General features: G+C 36.5%; 1 protein-coding gene across 2 annotated transcripts in view; it reads left to right on the plus strand.

Moving 5' to 3' along the window:
• Positions 1–20,070, plus strand: part of fgf12a (fibroblast growth factor 12a) — a 39,815-nt gene extending 19,745 nt beyond the window's left edge. For both annotated transcript variants that reach the window (XM_038275519.1, XM_038275520.1), the window contains 2 exons: positions 15,453–15,651; positions 17,449–20,070. In XM_038275519.1, the coding sequence (XP_038131447.1) occupies positions 15,453–15,651; positions 17,449–17,564 (315 nt within the window). In that variant the 3' untranslated portion in view covers positions 17,565–20,070. The remainder of the gene's footprint in view (positions 1–15,452; positions 15,652–17,448) is intronic.
• The last annotated feature ends 1,084 nt before the right edge of the window (positions 20,071–21,154 follow it).

Here is a 21,154-nt window from a genome sequence, read left to right on the forward strand (position 1 = left end):
ATTCGAACTTTCTTCAAAAAAGGAGATTAGTAAGTCCTGAGCCATCACCCTGACAGAGTCTTGGCTTCACTCATCGATACCGGACATTATACAGTGCCGAGAGAAACAGCAAACTCAGCGGTAAAATTAGAGGAGGGGGACTTTGTGTTTACATCAACAACTGGTGTAAAAATCGTCCACCAGCTTCTACTCTCCAGACATCGAGTTTCTTGCTGTTAACTGCAGACCGTTCTACTGTATCTGCCTAGAGAGTTCACTGTGGTTAGCATCTCTGCTGTATATGTCCCCCCGAGCGCTAATACAAAAGAGGCTATGAAAATTCTATACCAGACTATCTATGAGCTTCAACCTGCTAACATAGAGGACATTTTTTATCATTGCTGGTGATGTTAACTACGCTAACTTAAAGACTGTGGTCCCTCTTTTCTACCAACATGTGGAATTTGCTTCTCGGGGAAAAAACATTCTGGATTTAGCCTACTCTAACATTAAAGATGCATTCTGGGCAGCTCCCAACCCCACCTTGGGTCAACAGATCACCTATCTGTCATACTAATTCCTGCATACAGGCCGCAGCTAATCAGGGCAAAACCAACAGTGAAGGAGGTCAGAGTGTGGACTGAGGGGGCCATTGAGAAACTCCAGGACTGTTTTGAATGCTCTGACTGGAACATGGTCACATATGACAACAAGATCAGTACTGAAGAGTATGCCATGGCTGTGTCAGCCTACATCAACAAATGCATTGAGGATGCCAGCACCACAAATAACATCACCAGCTCGGCGAACCAATTACCCTGAATAAATGGGGGGGGGGGTTTAAACAACATTATACATATATATATATATATATATATATATATATATATATATATATAGAATGTTCTGTTTACACTCACTAATGTCTGATGTCTAATAATATCAAAGGAAGAATTGAACAGTGTGGATAGCACTGGCACCACTGTGGACGGACCTGCTGATTAATGTTAAAGGGGCGGAATTAAATTAGGCCAAACAAGCAGTAATAAGAATAGACACATCTCATCTGACATCAGTAAAAGTTTAATGTGCTTTTTAAGATCAAAAGACGGGTACTATTACTGAGTAAAGAGGCCAGGAGTACTATTGAACTTAAAAACTCTGCTAAAAGGCTCGGTCACGGTAGTCTGAATACCTCTCACCCATGATTAATTAAATGTTAGAGTTAGACTTCACATGCTGTCAATGCTTCCTTTTAATGCTTTACAGTAAAGCTCTTCCCTATGTTGGTGCCTCCCTGGATTTATTGATCAGGCAAAGGCTTCACTGAGGCACAGAATGCAAAAGAAGTTAAACTAAGCAATATATTTTTGCTAAGTTGATAAATCTTACACATTTACAGTAATTTTTTCCAGACAGGATTTCTTAACTTTGTTCAACTTGAGCAAAAACTTCAAAAACTAAAAAAAATGTATTAGCCAGTTGCCAGCTTGTGGAAGGTCATTCAGCAAATGCTGTAATGACTTATCCAGGTGGATGGAGTCATTTATGACTACAGGCTCATAAACAAACTCACAAATCACAGCTTCGCCATAATGCTCACAATAAAACCCCCAAATCAACCCATCTTTGGCTCATTAAAGTTGAATCACAACTACATGGGCATATTTCTCCTTTCTTAAATGATTCTTAGTTAATAGATGCTATCTGACCCACAGTTATGCTCATTGCTTTAAGAAATCATTGTTGGAATCAAAGTCAAAAGACTGTCATTAATTATATGCAGTTACGAGCCATAATATCAAACAGTAGCTTTCAGGTGAACATTTTGGCTGTTCATGTTTTATGCATAGGAGCACACATTTGACTTTCGGGAAGAAAGGACTTTTCTGCAGTAACATTCCAACTTCATCCACAGTCTGGCCATAAACCTACAGAGCAGTGTCACAAAATGTGAAGCATGGGAAATTTATTTTTAAGATATATTATATGGGTGAAACATTTGGAGGCTTTTAAAATACAGTCTGCTCTGTGTTCTCGCACTCTGTGCAATGCCGAAATGGCAGCTACACTATTAACTTTAGTTATTTATACTTTCTCACAATTAGGCCTATTAATTGGGCCTGTTTTTATTGTCTTTTTTCCATTTAAATTCCTCTTATTTGTAATTGCTCATTTACTTCCTATTGTATAACGTTGCCAGACATGTAGTTTTTCTCTCCCAAACTGAAGAAGTTTTTTTTATGCTTTTTTTATGCTGTCCTGTTTTCTCATTATCCTAAGGTAAAACATTGATGTGCAGCTCTCCTCATTCTCTCCTGCCCCAAGGGAAATAATTATAAAGAGAAACCTTCTCTTCCCTACGATCCCTTGCTTTCATTTTTCATTCTTTGCTTCTTTACACTTTGTTCATATTGAAAGAATGTAAAAGGCTCCACTGCTTCCAAAGTTGTTAAATTGCAAATTCAAGTAGCGTTGCAGTCCTTTTATTTGCGTTTTGTATGTGGCTAATTCCTAAGCTTCTGTTTCCAATTGTTGTTAATCAGCTAAATGGGCTGCATGCCGTAAAAATTGGTGGGTGGATCACTTCTCTTTATTTGTAGTGCAGAGCTTGCTGTTGCAGTTGTGCCTCATTGAAAGCCGAGGGTGAGCTGGGTGATAATGCTTATGCAGAGTGTTTAGCAATGGAGTGCGTGGGGGCTGAGCATCTACAATAAAGAGTTTTCTTCCATTATTTATAACACACAATATGACCTACTTTACTGCACAGCAGTAACCACTTTTCCTTCACAGTTTCAGTCTGTTATCCAAATCTATCTATCTATCTATCTATCTATCTATCTATCTATCTATCTATCTATCTATCTATCTATCTATCTATCTATCTATCTATCTATCTATCTATCTATCTATCTATCTATCTATCTATCTATCTATCTATCTATCTATCTATCTATCTATCTATCTATCTATCTATCTATCTATCTATCCTTCTGTCTGTCTGTCTGTCTGTCTGTCTGTCTGTCTGTCTGTCTGTCTGTCTGTCTGTCTGTCTGTCTGTCTGTCCTTTAAGTCTGGAAAAAAAATTTGAATTCTGGCAGTATCAGGACTAAGAAAGGATTTTGGGAAACCGTGCTATGAGTGACAAATGATTTATATTTTTTAATGGCTTGTCACTTTTTTCTAACGTCTGCCTTTCAAAGAAAATAGATTGGCGGATGTTTGTGTGTGTTGTTTAGACTGCTGATAGGATTTATGTTCTGTACTGCTTAATAGTTTTGGTCTTCATAATAAAAGAAAAATGAAAAGGCTACGGATGATGCAATCAAGATTCCTTCGTCTCAGATATCGATTGGAGTCAAATCGATTGAAACCAGGCATTTGCTCAAAACTGTTTAAATTTATCAAAAAATGAGTCTCAACCCTGCGGTACACTAATAGCCAGATCCTCAAATGGTTTAAGTGTAGAAAACATGTGCAAACTTGTTAGCATGCACAGAGGTGATTCTTAGGTACACACTGATAGGTGTGTGCAAAATCAGCAGAGCAGTGGATGATAAGTCTTTGTGTGCCTGCATGAACATGGAGATCATACCTTAATAACCAAACCAGATTTTTGGCTGGGGGATATCCAGAAGCCAATACTTACCACCAGTTTTTAGATCTATAATTGATATATGATGTATGTAAAGGCCCTTCAGGTGGCGGTAAGACACTTAAAGCTGGTTTGGCACCACGCAGAAGGGAAGGAAGTTGCAGCTTGCATCAGACCTACGTATGCATAATAGGAGAAGTAACAACTTTTTCATGCAAAGGTTACAGAAAAGTCCTGCACGAATGGTCTCTGGGCAAGCAACCTTTCAAAGTCATGAAAAAAAATGAAACCGGGAGTCATACATTATACATTTGTCATACATGCATTTGCCTAGTGCAAAGGAAAGTCACAATAACATCGCAATATTGGTAGAGAACAACATTCTCAATACATACATACATACATACATACATACATACATACATACATACATACATACATACATACATACATACATACATACATACATACATACATACATACATACATACATACATACATACATACATACATACATACATACAAACAAAATTCAAAATTTGGTTATCAAGGGGCTAAAGATCAGATGCAAATTCATGTACAAACAATTCTGCGGCCATTGTGGCCACAAAGGATGCATTTGTATACGGTCAGACTATGAAGATCGAGTTTGTACACATATTTGGATGTTAGAAATCTGGTTTGCAATATTAATGGTCAAGCAGGTATTATGACGAGTTGGCGGTGGTGAATAAGCTGTTTAGAGCTAATCTATTGAACATCTGACCAAGGCTCATTCTCTGTTAGGGTCTCGCAACATTAGTACTTTTTTAAAAATCTCTTTAGTTTTGATTTGCTTTTAATGAAGGTTTTATCTAAGATACCTTGAAATTTGTATATTAAATGCTCTATTAATACTATTATTTGCTATTATTACTATTTTTGTTGTTATTATATATTTAATACCTTACAATATAAGTGCCTCCGACCGCATGCCTTAGACCTTTCTTTTGTCCGAGCCACTCTCAAAATACCCGCAGCAGATGCAAGTTCCTCTTTTATAGGGCAGATCCAAACCTGTAATTGTTTTTCTTTTTTGAATCCTTTGGATTCTTTGAAGATAAGGCCCTAAAGGTATAACAATCAGTGACATGTGTATGTGTCCCTAATGTAGGGTTTATTAGTTTAGCAGAGCTACTTTAATGTTCTTGCAACATCTTACCTTATGTTAGCACATCCATATACATACAAAAATTTTAACATGCATATTTTATAAAACAAAACAATTTGTCAAATCAAGCTTTTTTTGTGACAAAATTTTAGCTTTAGTCTATTTCAAACACTGATTGGCAAGAGAACTATGCAAATGATGGTGGCTGAAGGAGGATATTTGTGAAAAATACAGTTTTTTAATACTGTCTAGGGAACCCTGAACCTGAAATTAATAAAATCCCCAAGAATGTAATGTTAGGTCTTGGATTGTCAGATGGGGGTAAGTCCTTCTCAGCTGTCAAGGGATTCGTGCCATTTTTAGAAATAAATAATACCTTTTCAAATCTTTATCTTAAAGCACCTTTTGACATCAGCCGAACATTTCTGGTGACACAATATCAGATCAGTTCTTTTTTGTTTTTCTTTTAGTCCTTGGTTCACTGTATTACTCCAGTTTGAAACATCAAGATTAACTAAAAAGCTGTAAAATACATTAAACTCAACAAGAATTCTTAAATATTGTGGATGACTGAAACTCTGAAGCTTTTACATTTGAACTTAAAGTACGGTAAGCCACAAGTAATAATAATAATAATGAATTTTATTTATCATGCACTTTACATTTGATTTCAAATCTCAAAGTGCTACAAAACAAGTTTAAAAGACCATAACATTAAAAACAGAGTAAAAAGACAGTCATTAAAATCAATACATTAAAAGGCATACGTAGCCTATTAAAGTCCAAGCATACCATAGTTCCTTTAGAGTAAACCAAAGTACCGGAAAGAAAGACAGCTAAATATTACATCTTTATCATCACAGCATCTGTGCCAAGTAATTAGACTTTTAAATACAAGCACAATTATCAAAGGTGATCACCAGTTTTTTAAACACTTTAATCTATTAAATGTAATCTATATGTACAGAGAAGAGGGCAAACAATGACCCTTTGTTTTCTTACAAGCAAGCTGGAACCTTTTGTCTCATGGATAAGAGACTTTGTGTGACTTTAAAAGGTCATAAAAAGCCTAACAATGTTTCTAGGAATGTAAGAGTATTTTAACTAACCTAAGCTGCTTGTGAACCTTTTGCAGAATGTTCTTTCATTATCAGCATATCTAACATGTTTTTTACTTTTGTAAGACTTGCAAATCCTAGTTTAATCATCCTGAACGTTATCTTTTAAGTCACCTAAAACCTAATAAACAATTTAAAGTGTTTAAACTAATTCCCAATAATTTTTCCGGCATATGAAAAGTATATTTTTTTTCTACTTTATGTTTCAGGAAGAAAATGTTTACAGGGGAGTTCTCAAGTTGTGGATATATACAATATACAGTATATATATATATATATATATATATATATATATATATATATATATATATATATATATATATATATATATATATATATATATATAAATATATATGTATATAAAATATCCACCCTTTTTACAAGATGATCTAACAAGATTAACAGTATTCATTTAAGTTAAGGAACAGCAGTGAATAGATTAATCTTTGAAAAGTTTTAATTTACTTTTATCTGTTAGATTGTTAAGATATTTATACATGTACTCTACTCCAGGCAATCACACTCTCTGTCTTTAATGATCAATAAATCCATAAATTATGAGGTAATGGTTTGTTTGAGAAACACATGTAGGTGGTTTATAGTTCTGCAGTTAAACATGAATTTATAAATGAAATAAAACATAAAGTGATAATGAGGTGTCATTTAAGACTTTGTGGCATCTTATGGGCATTTAGCATTAATAGCAGCAGTCTGTGATAAATGCAGAGTAAAAAGGTCTGTAGGAGTAGGACATTACTGGCTCTATTGAAATATTGAATACAGTTAGTGATTTGTACAGTTATAAAAACGGTTGTTCAACGTTAATCAGTGTACATAAAGTTTTAGTGCTTGAAAAGATCCTACATACAGTACAATCCAATCCAGCTATACTCAATGTCTTTTGATACAACACATGTCCATGTTAAAAAGTACAGCAAGCATATGTGGCTCTTGTTGCTTTAAATAGAATTTTGAAATAACTTTTTCTTTGAGATAAGAGTGACCATGCAGGCAAATAAATCTCCATATTGTTCATTTATATGTGCAAATTTAATAGAATAAATAAGAAAAAATATGTGGCCATGTTGCAAGTGATCTATAAAGATTGGTTACCCAAATGTGCAAACTGGTTTGGTTCTACCTTATTAAAATGAGACGACCACTTGTTTCCCTGGCATTTTAAGAGTGGTCATGAAAGAAAGAGGGGATTTTAGAATAGAAAATCCCTTTATCGTTCCACAATGGGGAAATTCTGGTGTTTACAGCAGCAAAAAGATTATAGAAACAAATGGTCACACAAATGTGGACCTTAGAAAAATGTGTAAGAATAACATAATAGTGAAGAGTTAAAAGATAAACAATCAAATCTTGTACTGTAAAGTGTTTTAACAATTTGCAACTGTGCACCTGGAGAATAAATCCCAATATACAGCTATGGACATTTTTTACAGTAATTGACATTTGAAAATAGCAGCAACATCAGAGATCTGCAAAATGAAAGCATGACATTTAACTGACAAAGGGCCGGATCTATCAAAGGTTTGCGTGTATAAAAACGTGAGCTATTTCACTGCGCACGGTAAAAAATGTACAAACTGATCTATCAACAGCGTGCTAAAAGGATTTGGTCTTTGAAACGTGCTAAATAGCGTCTCTTATCCATTTAGTACTTTTTCTGCAATGAATATGCAATATGGGCCGTTTACACGCAAAAGTGCGTCTTGTGGGAGGAGAAAATGTAAATATATTAATTTAGCACTCGCAAAGTGATTTATCAAACCTGAAAGCAATTTTGCTGACGGTATCTGACTCTATATTTAACACGTTTCAAAAGAAGGTGCAAATGGTCTGTATGCGTAATTGCGCACACATGGCAGCGGTTATTGTCGCAAGAAGGAGACCCCGAGAACGCATTTTTTTCACTCCGTGTGAATATTTTTGGAATGAACGAGGAAACGATCATCAAAACATATCGTTTATCCAGCATTGCCATTTTGGAGCTGTTGGGGGAACTCCGAATGGATTTGGAGCCAGCTACAAGGAGGACCCACGCAATACCAGATATCACAAAACTCCTTGCAACATTGCACTTTTTTGCATCTGGGATCTGGGATCTCCCAAAATCGTTTTTCAGAAGTGCTGTCCGACGTTCTAAATGCCATGTCTCCCTGACGCCCTACCGAAAAACCCTGACCTCCCCCTTGCGCCTGTGGAGCAACATGCCAATGCTGCGGGGAAGCGTACGCGCATCATCTTATCCAGTCACTTCTTGTGAGCCATTTGGTATGTGCATTTTTCAGCCACATACCACCTTGGGGAATAAAGGTTGCCAAGGTTTTTATATATATATATATATATATATATATATATATATATATATATATATATATTTTTTTTTTTTTTTTTTTTTTTTTTTTGGGAGGGGGTGGGGGTGTCACTGTAAGATTAAAATTTCTTAATGCACTAGTTTGCACAAACTGCAAACTACTTTGCCGCAAACCACAAAATGCGCAAAACCATCATTTAAATAGGGCGTCTCCAACAGTTTTGCACCTACCACCAGTTACGCAATCGCTCTTGTTAAATCACCCGCAAACCATGGTTCAGCCCCTCGCGCAAAATTCCAGTTTGCGAGCGCAAATTACTGCACGCAAAATTGGATCTTGATAAATCCGGCCCTAAATGTCAGAAAAGTCCATGGCAGTAAAGTCCATGTCTGATAGTAGAAAATGCTCCAAACAGCTGAATTTACTTCTATCAACAATGTAGGCCCATAATAATTTGATAAAACATGACAGCTTTGTGTGGAACCTATAAAAGAACATTGGGAGATAAATTAAAACACTCTTGAGGTGAGCCCCTCAACGTCCCCTTATAGGCTGTGATTAATATTCTTTTTTAAATGAATATCCCTTCATATTTAAGTCGTTATTTTTGTATCTCGGTTTTATTGCAAAAAAAATGAAAAAATACATGCATTAATCCATGTCACCACCCACGCAGACTTTTTTTCTCCTCTAATATTATTCTGCTATTTTTATGTCCGTCATCCAAATATGTTAACATGCACCCAGAATCTGCATCCATCATCTGGTATTGTATTAATGCCTCCTTTGTGGCACCGGGGACCACAGAAATGAATGTGTCTGAGTTTTTACCGGACTTTTAAAGGATGCTAACACTGTGGCCTGCAGTTGAGTTTCTGATTTGAAAATATCTTTTTGATTGTTTTCAACATTTTATTTGCTGTCCACAAATTAATATGAATTGGTCATTAGAATATTATTTGCATATTGATAAAGCCACCTATTGTGGTGCCTTTTGAATTGTACAGGCAATCCCTTTGCACCTTCTTTAAAAAACTGTATGTGCCATCAAGTTTGCTCATGTTTTAATACATGCAAAGACACTTAAATTTGTTCCCCCAGAGCAACTTTAGATGAAATCTTTAAACAAAAAATTAAACATGTCATCTGAAGGCACTTTACAGTATATTAACTCAAATCATACAGATGGTTTAAATCATTCTTAGGAAGCCCTGCAGATTCAATTGAGTCATTGAGTTTAGTAACTTCATTCTGCCTTGATAATCATGTGCATCATTGTGGACAGTCTTTTGCATTTTGCCATTATATTAATAGTCATCCCTCACAGCAGGCAAACATCTAGCGACAATGTAGAGGAAAACTACCTTTTAATAGGAAGAAGTCTCCAGCAGAACCAGGTCCAGTGTGAATATTTTCTGCCGCAGGGGGTTTGTGAAGACAGAGGCAGACAGAAATGGAACAATAGAAGTGTAACAGGGTTTTACTGAGGAGGAACAGTGCATTGGCCTCCTTCACCTTAACCCTTTCACAAAACCCTTGTGCAGAGCACCTTGGTGAGCCAGAGCAAGATAGGACAACTCAATAATCCACAAGATATATTTGTTTCCTGCTCAAACAAACAAATGCAATGTTTTATCACCAAAAATTACCGCAGAGTCCAGTAAAACATCTAAACTCTGCTGAATGCAAAGCTGAACGCATGCAACCATGGTAACTAAATCATTATCAATAGCCTACAATCACCATATCACAGCAGTAGTAAGTATGAGCAGGTGACACTATAATAGAGGGACACAGAGAGTCAAAATACAACTTGCAAATAAGAATGAGATTGAAACCAGTACAATAGAAACATGATTGCAATAGGCTCTTTCCAAGAGGCATTAGGGTGAGCAACTAAACCTAGGGCACATTTTCTTCCTAAAAGGCATTAGAAATCTGTGACAGCCTTAAGAGTAGTGATGTTATGAGATGAGCCAAGGCATGTGTTGAGCAGTTGAGGGGGCGTGTCTGTGAAATGGTATCAAAGCTTGCCTCTTCATTTAGGAGAGGAGCTGAAATTGATTATGTCCAAAGCCTCGCTACCGCCACACCATGTGACCACTTCAGGAAGCGCTTTAGATTGCTTGTGAACATTTAGACCAAGGATTCAATCTAGATGTGGGAGTTTCGAGGAGAGTTGTGGTCAGTTGGATAGAGTTTAGATATATTCCAACAATAGATTGCTTGGAAAAACAACCAATCTAGTTTGTTAAAACAACTTGGTTAGATTAAGCAATATAATGATCCGAAACTGAGCAAGCCACAGGTTTTGGTTGTAGTATTATTATTCAGTTGTATAACATTCTGAAAAAATGTTAGTGGTCACTGTGGTGTGGGCTGTAGGAATGTGCCTTTTAAGGGTCATAGGTTCGAGACCTGGTCTTGGATTTTTAAAGTTTCTATGCTACTTAGTATTTTTGTTAAAGTGACCAATTTGTATTGGTTTGCCCTTTTACCAATGTAGATTGGATAAAAACACTACCAAATTAGATTGGTTGTTTCAACCAAAAGATTGATTGTACACTTAACTTCAAACCAGATTAACTGTGGAAAAAATGTTATTTTTCAAAAAGATGAATAATACATTTCATTTTGCACATCATTTCCCAAGTTCCACAAGCACTTTTAATTCAATTCAATTCAGTTTATTTATATAGCGCTAGTTCACAACACATGTCATCTCAAGGGACTTTACAGTTCACCAGATCATACAGTCAATTTGATTAAAAGTTTTCTATCTAAAGAAAACCAGTTGAAGCTCATTGACTCGAATGCAATCCCTCACACTGAGCATGCTTGTAGCGACAGTGGAGAGGAAAAAGTCCCTTTTAACAGGAAGAAACCTCCAACAGATCCAGGCTCAGTGTGAGCAGCCATCTGCCGAGGCCAACTGGGGTTCAAGGGACAGAAGCAGAGATACAAAAAGCAGCTGTAAAAGGCGGCCCCCTTCCAGGAAACACAGCCAGGCAGACAAGCTCCAAGCCAACTCACATGTCAGAGGATGAAGAAAGCACATTCAGCCAGTCACAGTCAGAGAACAAGGACTACACTGGAAAACAGGCTGATCTCCAACAACTATGCACAAGGGTGTTGATGGCAGTAGCACAGCTGATATTTCTCTCCAGGATGGAGTCACAGCCAAACAGACCAGATGAAGCCACTATGAGAAAAAGCAGAGAGAGCATAAGGTTAGAGATTCAACTAACAGATTCTGCAGAGGGGGAGAATAGAGATAGAATGAAGCAGAATGATGAAAAAGGGCCCCCTATGTCCTCCAGAAGTCTAAGCCTATAGCAGCATAACTATAGAGATTGCTCCTTTTATAGATGTCTTCTTTTTTTTATATATATATATATGACTTATGTCACTAAAATGACTAAAAACAAGCAGTGTACCTTAAAAGATTGTTATTTTCTAAGTCAATTTAGACACAAAAAACATAAAAAATATTTTATTATACACATCAATTATGAACACATTCAAAGGGACTTTAATAAAAAAAGAAAAACAATTGAAAACCTCAGATGATGCGTCTGTAGGTGGTGTTCACATGAAGCTCCATGAAATGTGTGATTTGTTGAACCAATTTGGCCGCAAGCTTTAATGCCTCATGAGGCTTCATCTCAGCATCACTATTTAAGAGTGAAATTCAATTGTGCACACCATTTAATCTTACTAGTCTGTCCGTTTGTCACCCTGGTCATTCTCAGATTGGCCTAAGACAAAGATCTGATCCAGCATTTTAGAGTGGTGTCAGTTGGCGCAGTTCTAAGCAGTTGTGGTCCAAGGGGACATGGTTATGGAAGCTTTGTTCCATAAGCCCTTTCTATGTTAGAGAAGGTAATGGAAACGTTTTTTTTTTCCAAAAAAAAAAAAAGTAAGTCTAGTAGTTCAGCTGACAGCCTATCTGCCATCATGGGGCACCCGGGGAGCAGTGTGGGGTTAAGGGTCTTCCACAAAAACCTAGAGTGGCAGTCTGTGGGTGTGGGGCTCAAACTCAGAACCTCAGGATTCCAAGCTCTATGCCCTAACCACTAGGCCGCCACTCCCCCTACAATACATACAAGTTTTTCATATCTTCATTTTTTTGGTGTCTGCAAGTTGCATCTTGACTGCAGCATGATTGGAATTTAAACTGTTAAAAGTTTTTCAACAATCAGATAATTCAATATAATGAACTCTATGCTGAATAACATCAGTTTGAGGTTTAGAGATCAATGCAGTGTGTGATCAGTGTGGGTAAGACAGAGGTATGGGGCAATCATCATGAAAAGGTATCAATCTACAAGAGACTGGTGAGGCAGTCACCGGATCTATACTCATTGTTTGTAATGTCTGCAAGGACTTTATTATAGCGTTTTATCTAGCAACACTAATAGTCCTAATTCTGCATTACACTCCACAATGTTTAATTTTATTTATTGGACTTCATTTTACTCCTAATTTTAACCCCTTTTAAAATCTATACTCTGACTTGCACTCATCAAGGCAGCTTATCAGGGGCAGTAATCTCAGCAGAGGCTCTAGACTTCCATACCACCAGACACCCCCTCCAGCTTTGCTACGGGAAGCTCAAGGTGCTCTCTGGGCAGCTGACAGACATAGTCCATCCAGCGTGTCCTGGGTTGTCCCCTGGGCCTTCTCCTGGTGGGATGTGCCTGGAACACCTCCAGAGGGAGGCATTGAGGGAGAGGAGTCACTTTAGCTGACTCCTCTCAATTGGAAGGATGTTCTTTCGATCATGATCCAGATTTCAGGATCACAGTTGAGGATAGGAACGTAGACTGACCTATAAATCTAGATCTCCGCCTTTTTGCTCAGCTCTCTGTTCACCACAACAGATGCAGCCTCACTTATCGATCTGTTGATCTTCAGCTTCATTCTCACCTCAAAAAATACAACTGATGCTGTCTAATTAGTTATTGCAGATCAGTGTATCTGGCTGCATTCGTTTATCACTTATGTGGCAGTTTCTAATGTAGCTTTATGCTTGTGCTGCACTTTAAACCTTTCGTCAAAACAAGCCATCAGCCAAAAAAAACAAAAAATAGTGTTTTTGTTCCAGAAACTATCTAGTACAAAATTAATTAATACAAAAAGCATATGACTCGACAGCAAAACTAGCAAGATGTTTTTTTCATCCAGATTGAAAGACCAGGTAAAGAGAAGGAAAAGATAACCAAGAGGCCTGTGGTAGCTTGGAAAGAGGTTGTTGAGTTTTACAGTTCAGGTTGGTTAATCTGTGTAGTCCTGTTGCTTTGGAAGACAAACTAGAATAAAGCTGCAGTTAAAAAAAAAACATAAGAAGACTCATGTAGAGTTTGTCACAATACATGTTGTACTGTCAAGTTGGAGAACATGTTAAACACCGCAAAAAATTAAAATCTTGATAAGTCATTTTTTCTTAAAATAAGTGCATTTGTCCTTGAATTGTGGAGATAAAAGTGACATCTTGCCAATGGAACAAGACAATTTAGATTTGAAATAAGAAAACACAATTGCATTGTCTTATTTCAAGTGAATATCATCTAATTATCTTATTTTAAGAGTAAAAAAACTGATTTCATTGGCAAACGATCTCATTTACCTACTCAAATCAATGGTAAATACACTTAATTTAAGAAATGTTTACTTATTTCTAGATCGTTTTTCCAGTGAAGGTGTTTACATATTAATGGAGATTTCCCTGCTGGCTAGAATCTAATTGAAATTCCTCTGGAAAACTTAAGAACAAATATTTATAAACCCTGTCTTAAAGCCCACCAAAGACTGAGATTTTTTGCAAATAAAAAGGGAAAAATTAAAAGCAGGCTGGTAGAGGCAACAAAAAAGAGACACATAGTGCAAATTTCAACCTAAGATTTTTAGATAAGTTACTTAAACTGATGACTTAAGATTTATATTTCAGAAAATGCTTCATAATTCTGATCTATTTCATTTCTGTCACATGAAACCCCAATAAAATACATTGAAATATAGAGTTTTCAAGTGATAAAATGTATAATGTTCAAAGACTATGGTAACTTCCCGAGGCACTGTATAGTATTAATGCTAGAATATTTAATATAGCAGTATGGGATTTAAAAAAAGATTTGCTTCTTGATAACAATGAACCTCTCCCTATGTTCAGGCATGCAAATTAACATGCGATAGAAAATGGAATCATTTATAATGTCAAGAAAAAATTCACTGACTCATTAACATAACATGGTATCCTGGTCTGTCTTTGAGAGTAAAAGATGCAGACATGTATTTGGTCCTAATGATATGACAGTTAACAGATTTATGTGGTCCAGCCTGTATTGGATCATAGATGCACAGTCACCTCCAGCAGGAAGCAGAATTGGGCTGTCACTCAAATAGACAACCGTGAAAGGGCACAGAGCCCTGAAGGATATATTAATAAATAAAATACAGCTCAGGGGTAAACACACACACACACAGTACAAAGTCTGCCAAAACAGAGACGGCCCAACATCCTCTAAACCAGCTGTTGTGCATCAGTCGCTTCTATAATCGACAGACACATTTTCTCTCCTTTAAAACCAATTGGAGTTAGTTTACGATTCATCCTTGTTTGTCCAGAGGAAACTGAGAGGGTTGTACAAGTATGGAAGAGGACTAAAACATGAGGAGCTCAAAATCCACTTTTATCAGCATTCAATAATCTGCACACTTAGATCAGTAAATATAGATTTTGGTTAGGATTAAAATACAAGCTTTGAATGCAGTAGTACCATTACCCTAATTAAAGTTTTATAAATGACCCAGTTTACAGTATCTTGCATAGGTGATGGATCTCAGTGTCAATTGCATTGTTCCTTTCACTCTTTTACTGTCATGATTGTGATCTAGCACCACATTTTGTCCTGATCCTTTTTCCAATATCAAATCCTTTCCATTTTCACTCTCACCTCTCCTTATTGTGTCCTTTTCACTATTCCCCTGATTTGCACTTGAAATCAATAGATGAAGATCTTATGGTGTTTGTTAATTTTCAAATAAAGTTATTTGTGGATGGAAATATTTTTTTAATTGAGTATCAGGGAAGTTCAAACACAGAGATTGAAATAAAATAAGCGACTGTTTAGTCAATGATTTTATTCTCTCTAATACTATTTGTCTTTGTGCACTGATTAGATACTAAGCAAATAACAAATACATTTATGTGTTTGCTGAAGTATCTCTTATCTACACCATGGCTTATCATTGCATCTGTGTGATTCATTTTTCCTCTGCAGGAGGTGTTCACACCAGAGTGTAGATTTAAGGAGTCAGTTTTTGAAAACTACTACGTGATCTACTCATCGACTGTGTACCGGCAGCAAGAGTCGGGCAGAGCATGGTTTCTCGGTCTCACAAAGGAGGGACAAGTCATGAAAGGCAATCGGGTCAAGAAAACTAAGCCTTCATCTCACTTTGTGCCCAGGCCTATTGAAGGTATGAAAATGTTTAAAGCAAAGCTATAAACTCTTAGCTTGTTTTAAATGTACATTTTTAGTAAGTCATTTAAACTATAGCAGTTTTTGGTCTAAACTGTCCTTTTAGAGCAGAGGTCACGGATTAGCGGATCTGGACCCACCTGCTTGGTAATCCGGACCCAAGCTGATTTAAAATATTTATAAATTACCACATGTCCGATGACAGTGTCTAACTGCCCCCCTTCTTCCGTTAATTTGGTAGAGCCCTCCGGAGCAGCTATATGCGATACAAATTAGCCAATGAGCTTTGTCAGTCTGGGTCACGGCTGCGAGCCACTTTTAGACATAGCAGGCAAACCTATGGCAAGCCGGGCGATGGGAAAGAAGGAAATAACTATTTTATTTATGCATAACATGGATGCATAAACACATCATTTTATTTCTGTGTTAAATTCTGTTTAAAGTAAGAGATTATCATTAAAAATGTCTCCGGAGCTTTACTGGTTGATGATTTTCTTTATTCTGACCCCACTGATTTTTAATTGGTTACCCCTGTCTTAGAGGATTATAAGAGAATTAGTGCACTCTGATTATTAAAATAGCCCCATCCATAAATACTGTTTGCAGTTCCCAGAAAACACTAAGCTCAGATGACATGTGAGCCTGAGAGTTGTTGAAAATATATCATCCCTTTTTCCCTATAAAGCTCTAAATGAAACAGGGCTTTTTTTTTTCTTCACTGATGTTTATTTGACTAACTTACGATACATTTTTTTCTCATCTAGCAGGATGACACTTGCCAATGTACTGCCAAAAACTGTATTGAAAATAAATACATCTACTTACAGGGTCCCTACATGGGCATTACCAGTCTGTGTAAAAACATTTTCAAAGACTAAAGTATGAAAAAAGACTTTTTCACAGAAAATGACGTGTAGACACTTTAAATTTATTTAGATTTAATTATATAATTTTTTCCATATAATGTATCCTTTAAAAATAAAGTTTTAAACCGAATGTGTGGTACATAAACTGAGCATTATCAAAGTGGGTTCAGAAGCAAAACAAAGCTTTGAGCCACGTTTTTATTTTTAGCAGAATAAAAATATCAAAGTTCCCAAACTTTGTTTTGTAAAATCATTTCAGATTTGGTAAGTCAGATATCAGACATGTTTAACTGAAACAGGTCTAATTTAAATCACCCTTAATGAACCCTTTACCAAATTAAAAGCCAACACCACTCTCAAGCTGTTTAATCATTTGTCTAGAAGTTAGAAGTCCCTTTCGCAGCGTTCCGTTCTGAACAAATGTCAGAATTCTATTTTTGTTTCACAAACAATAATTGTGAAACAAAAATAGTTATAAAATATATGGTTGCAGAAGTATTTTAGAGAACCCTTATTCATATGCTAATTTGAACTTTGAAAATATCACAAATTTTAAGGCCTTAAAATGCTCTTTTTAAGGTTCCAAAACTATGTTAAGAAAAAAAACAAGTTCAAGAATCTGCTTTCGGACAGAGTGGTCATAATAGCTGTTTCGACAAAGCTTTACTAAGTCTTATCAGCTGTTTGTGTTTCTGTCAGGGGATCGGTCTTATCATGAGAACTTGTCAAGCGGTGTGATTATAGAAAAATGCTGACATTGTCCTTGTTCCCTCTTCTTTTCCCTCTCAGCCCAGTATAATTATCCCAGCCTCACACCTGACCTTGTCCATGTCTGCACACCCATCTCTTCAATCTACTCCAGTCCCCTTCTGATCACCTCCTATCTTTGTCCTTTTCTTTGCTCCTATTTGTTTGCATCTCTGCCACAGTTTGTATGTACCGGGAGCCATCGCTGCATGAGATAGAGGACAAGCACCGCTCCAGAAAGAGCTCAGGGACTCCCACCATGAACGGAGGGAAAGCTGTCAATCAAGATTCCACATAGCACCAGTTACAGGGATTTCCAGTAGGGGGTTCGGGTGAGGGATGTTGGGTTGGCATCTTCCTGACTTAGGGGGAAGGGGCCAAGATAAAGAAAAAATAAAAACTTCACCATTCCCCCTGAGATTTCTGCCCCTCCATACTCTTTTTAAACAAAAGAGGGTGTGGAACAGCTGCAAGGAGCTATAACTGTACAACCAAGAAAACAAGAACAAAACTGAACTCTTGCCTGTGAAAATGTTTTAGATATATATATAAATATATATATTCTTGACCAACATTTTATGCAAAACTGATAAAAAAAAAGGCTGTGAAAACAAAGGAAATATGTTCTCTCTTCACATATATACAAATATGTCATTTTTATTTTAAGTTGTGAAAAAAGCTTTAATACATGTTGAGTTTTCATTCGAGACCCTTTTCCTACACATTGCTGCACTTTAATGGATTATTGGGTTAAATTTGTAAATGATATCCTCAGCATTTATCATTATAACTCTCATTACTGATTTACTGAGTGGAATTCAATATCAGTGACAGTAATAGTGGTTCGTTTATGGGGTTTTTTCTGTTATGTTTTTTTTTTCATTATATCATCTTCAATGGAAGATCAAAGGTTAAGGTTATCAATGGTAGGATGTTATTTACTCAGGTGTGTACTGTAAGTTAGACCAATGTGACTCAGAGGGGATGAACTTCCCTGTGTTATCCTGCTGCTGCAGGATAGAAATACATTAAGCAATATCATAAAGGGCAATTTGGGATGTTTTAAAAGGAATGTAATAATGAGCTAAGATCACATTGCTGCTCTCTACAAATGACCCACAAAGGAAGTTGCATAAGTGGGTAAATATTATCTATCTTGGTACAGTTTTATATGATAGCAAAGATTGTCAATTTTTGTGCAGACACGAGCAAACTGTGCAAAATAGAATAAAATAAATTGCTCTCCAAAAGCTGAAATACCAGTAATGACCAGCATCGATATTTTGAGCCATTGCTGCTAAAAGGTTACTATATATTTGCACCTCAAGAGATACTGTTAGCTGTAAGAAACCACAAAATATAATTATATTAAGAACTACTTGGAGATGGAGAAATCAAGAAGTATTCTTTGACGGAAGATGTGATCTTGCTTTGTTAGGATGAAAGAGAAGCTGTCAAGAATGTTATGATCCACAATCTCTTTTATGTTTATTATGAAATTATTAGTGATCTTTTATTATTGTTGGACAGGATGCCTGACTGTTGGATAAATCACTGCTAAAATTTCAACACCATTATATCTGCTTTTCCATCACGCTGAAAGCTAAAAGTTCGATTGAGTAACGATCCATGAAAGGAGCTATTCACTGTATCATGAAGAAGAGTTTATTTTTCATAAATCTACACTCTTACAGGGCTGTTTAAACTTGCCGATTTGACTGGTACACCTCATCCTGTGTAGTTTGCTACACTCATTCCTTGCCTCCTTTTGAGTTTATCTATCTCAGGAAGTCTCCCAGCTGTTTCAGTCATGGAATCTGACTTAAAAGATGGCTGCTTAATGCTCCAGGTCACATTGCACAAAGCCTGGCGTTTTGGCATGGAGGTGGCCCTAACCGTGTTAGGAAGGCGAGACAAAGAAAACAGACAAAGCATGACCATCGCATGACTGTAATAGTTTCTTTTAAGTTTTATGTGATTCTAAAAACAGAACAACAGTTTGACTTCTGGGAGCATTTGTCCAAACATTTTATATGCAATGTTGATTTCTGTATTTTAGTGTAGTTTATATATATATATATATATATATATATATATATATATATATATATATATATATATATATATATATATATATATATATATATATATATATATATATATATATGTCTACTACTGTACATTTGGGTGGAAACCATTGATTGCCATGTTGGTAGTTTGTAAAGTAAATAGCACACATTCAGCTGCACAGAGCTAACAGCAGTGGTTGTATAAGCAATGTGACTAAGGAGGGTCTTCCACTTGGACTCCAGGCTCACAACTGACGCCTGCAAGAGCTAATGGTAGATTAGTTCAACTTCCACTTCACCTCCTGCAATACTGCATTACTGTGAAACGTACATTACATATTAATGTGATACTGAAAGTCAAAAGGCAAGACCAGCATATAAGTATCTTTTTATAGACGTTTATATTGTATAAATGAGAAATATATGGAGTTAACACAGTGCATGAGTTGTACATTGTCAGCTGACAGAGTTTGAAAATGAATGAAGTGGGTTAGGAGGTGAAAAACAGCAAAGCACTTTTGGTGGGTTTATTGATGTGCGATAAGGGGGCAAAGACTTTGGTTTTTTGAATTATTAATTAAAATTTAATATTTTTATGTTTTGCAGATGATTTCACTGCAATCAAACACCCATGTATGCATTATGAATTGTGAGATTACAAAAAATATGCATTGATTATAAAATTCAGAATGAAGTTAGTGGTTGTTTAAGAATAAAGATTATGTTATCAAAAAATGCCCTGTGAGTGACTGAATCAGTGAGTCGCTGGTAATGTATCACTGTAACATTTATGCCAAATATAGTCCTGAAAATGTTGACTGATCCAAAATATGCAGTAAGACACTAAACCTCAAAACTCTCCTCCACTGGAAGTTTGACTTCTGAGATCAGCTGTGCATCGCTGTTTAGGATTGAATTGGGACACAAGTTAGCAGTGCAAGACGTCGTTGTCACTGAAAAGAAGATATAGAACGTAAACTGGCACTTCAAAAGTGATACAGAAAAAGACAGAACAAGGTAAGAGAAACACTTGACTGGCAGTTTAATTCCACACACATTTCACTTGTCTGTACATCAGCCAAGTGCAGATGATCTAGCTCCGTCTTTCAGACAAAATTTGATCACAAATGATGTGCTGACCTTGCTCAGGCTGGAAAACATCACTACGTAGTCAGAGTAATATAACAGCCAACCAGCCAGGTAATGGCAACAGTCAAAATCAAGCTATAGTTCTTCCATCACATAAATGCAGCACAAACCCTGGGCTTCACTTTTGATTTATTTCTTTTGATTTTTTTTTTGTTTGTTTTAAGACACTCAAGAGAGAAACTGTCACACAAAATAGAGCTTTTATTGACAAACAGCAAACTTGAACTGTTCTCACCTAGTATGGAACATCCATTTTATGTCCAACCAGGCCATTAAAGTACAAATTAGAAAAAACTTATTTAGATGTCTAACCAATAATACAGGGTCATGTTTCCTCTATTATTGGAAACTGCACATAAAATTTACCCTGAAGCACAGCAACTTGTTTTAAATGTTGTTTAGAATGCACACTTTTTATAAGGACATCATGGTACATACAGTTTGTTACCTCCATCACTTACAAGGACGGATTCATCTTCTCACTAGCCCTTTAATCCAATGTGTCATTTTGGGATGGCTCTCCTTTCCCCTTAATTCTCTGTTGTCATGGAAACAGACCTTTCGTGTCTTCTGCAAGGAGAAAACGGAGGAGTAGGAGGATGAATGCTCCCCTGGCTTTTCGGACGTCTCCTGTATTCTCCCCTGCATGTTGAAGAACAGCAGGAGTGTG

The sequence above is a fragment of the Cyprinodon tularosa genome, unplaced genomic scaffold, assembly GCF_016077235.1.
Source record: "Cyprinodon tularosa strain WSP-4 unplaced genomic scaffold, ASM1607723v1 ctg964, whole genome shotgun sequence".
In the NCBI taxonomy this organism is placed as follows: Eukaryota; Metazoa; Chordata; class Actinopteri; order Cyprinodontiformes; family Cyprinodontidae; genus Cyprinodon; species Cyprinodon tularosa.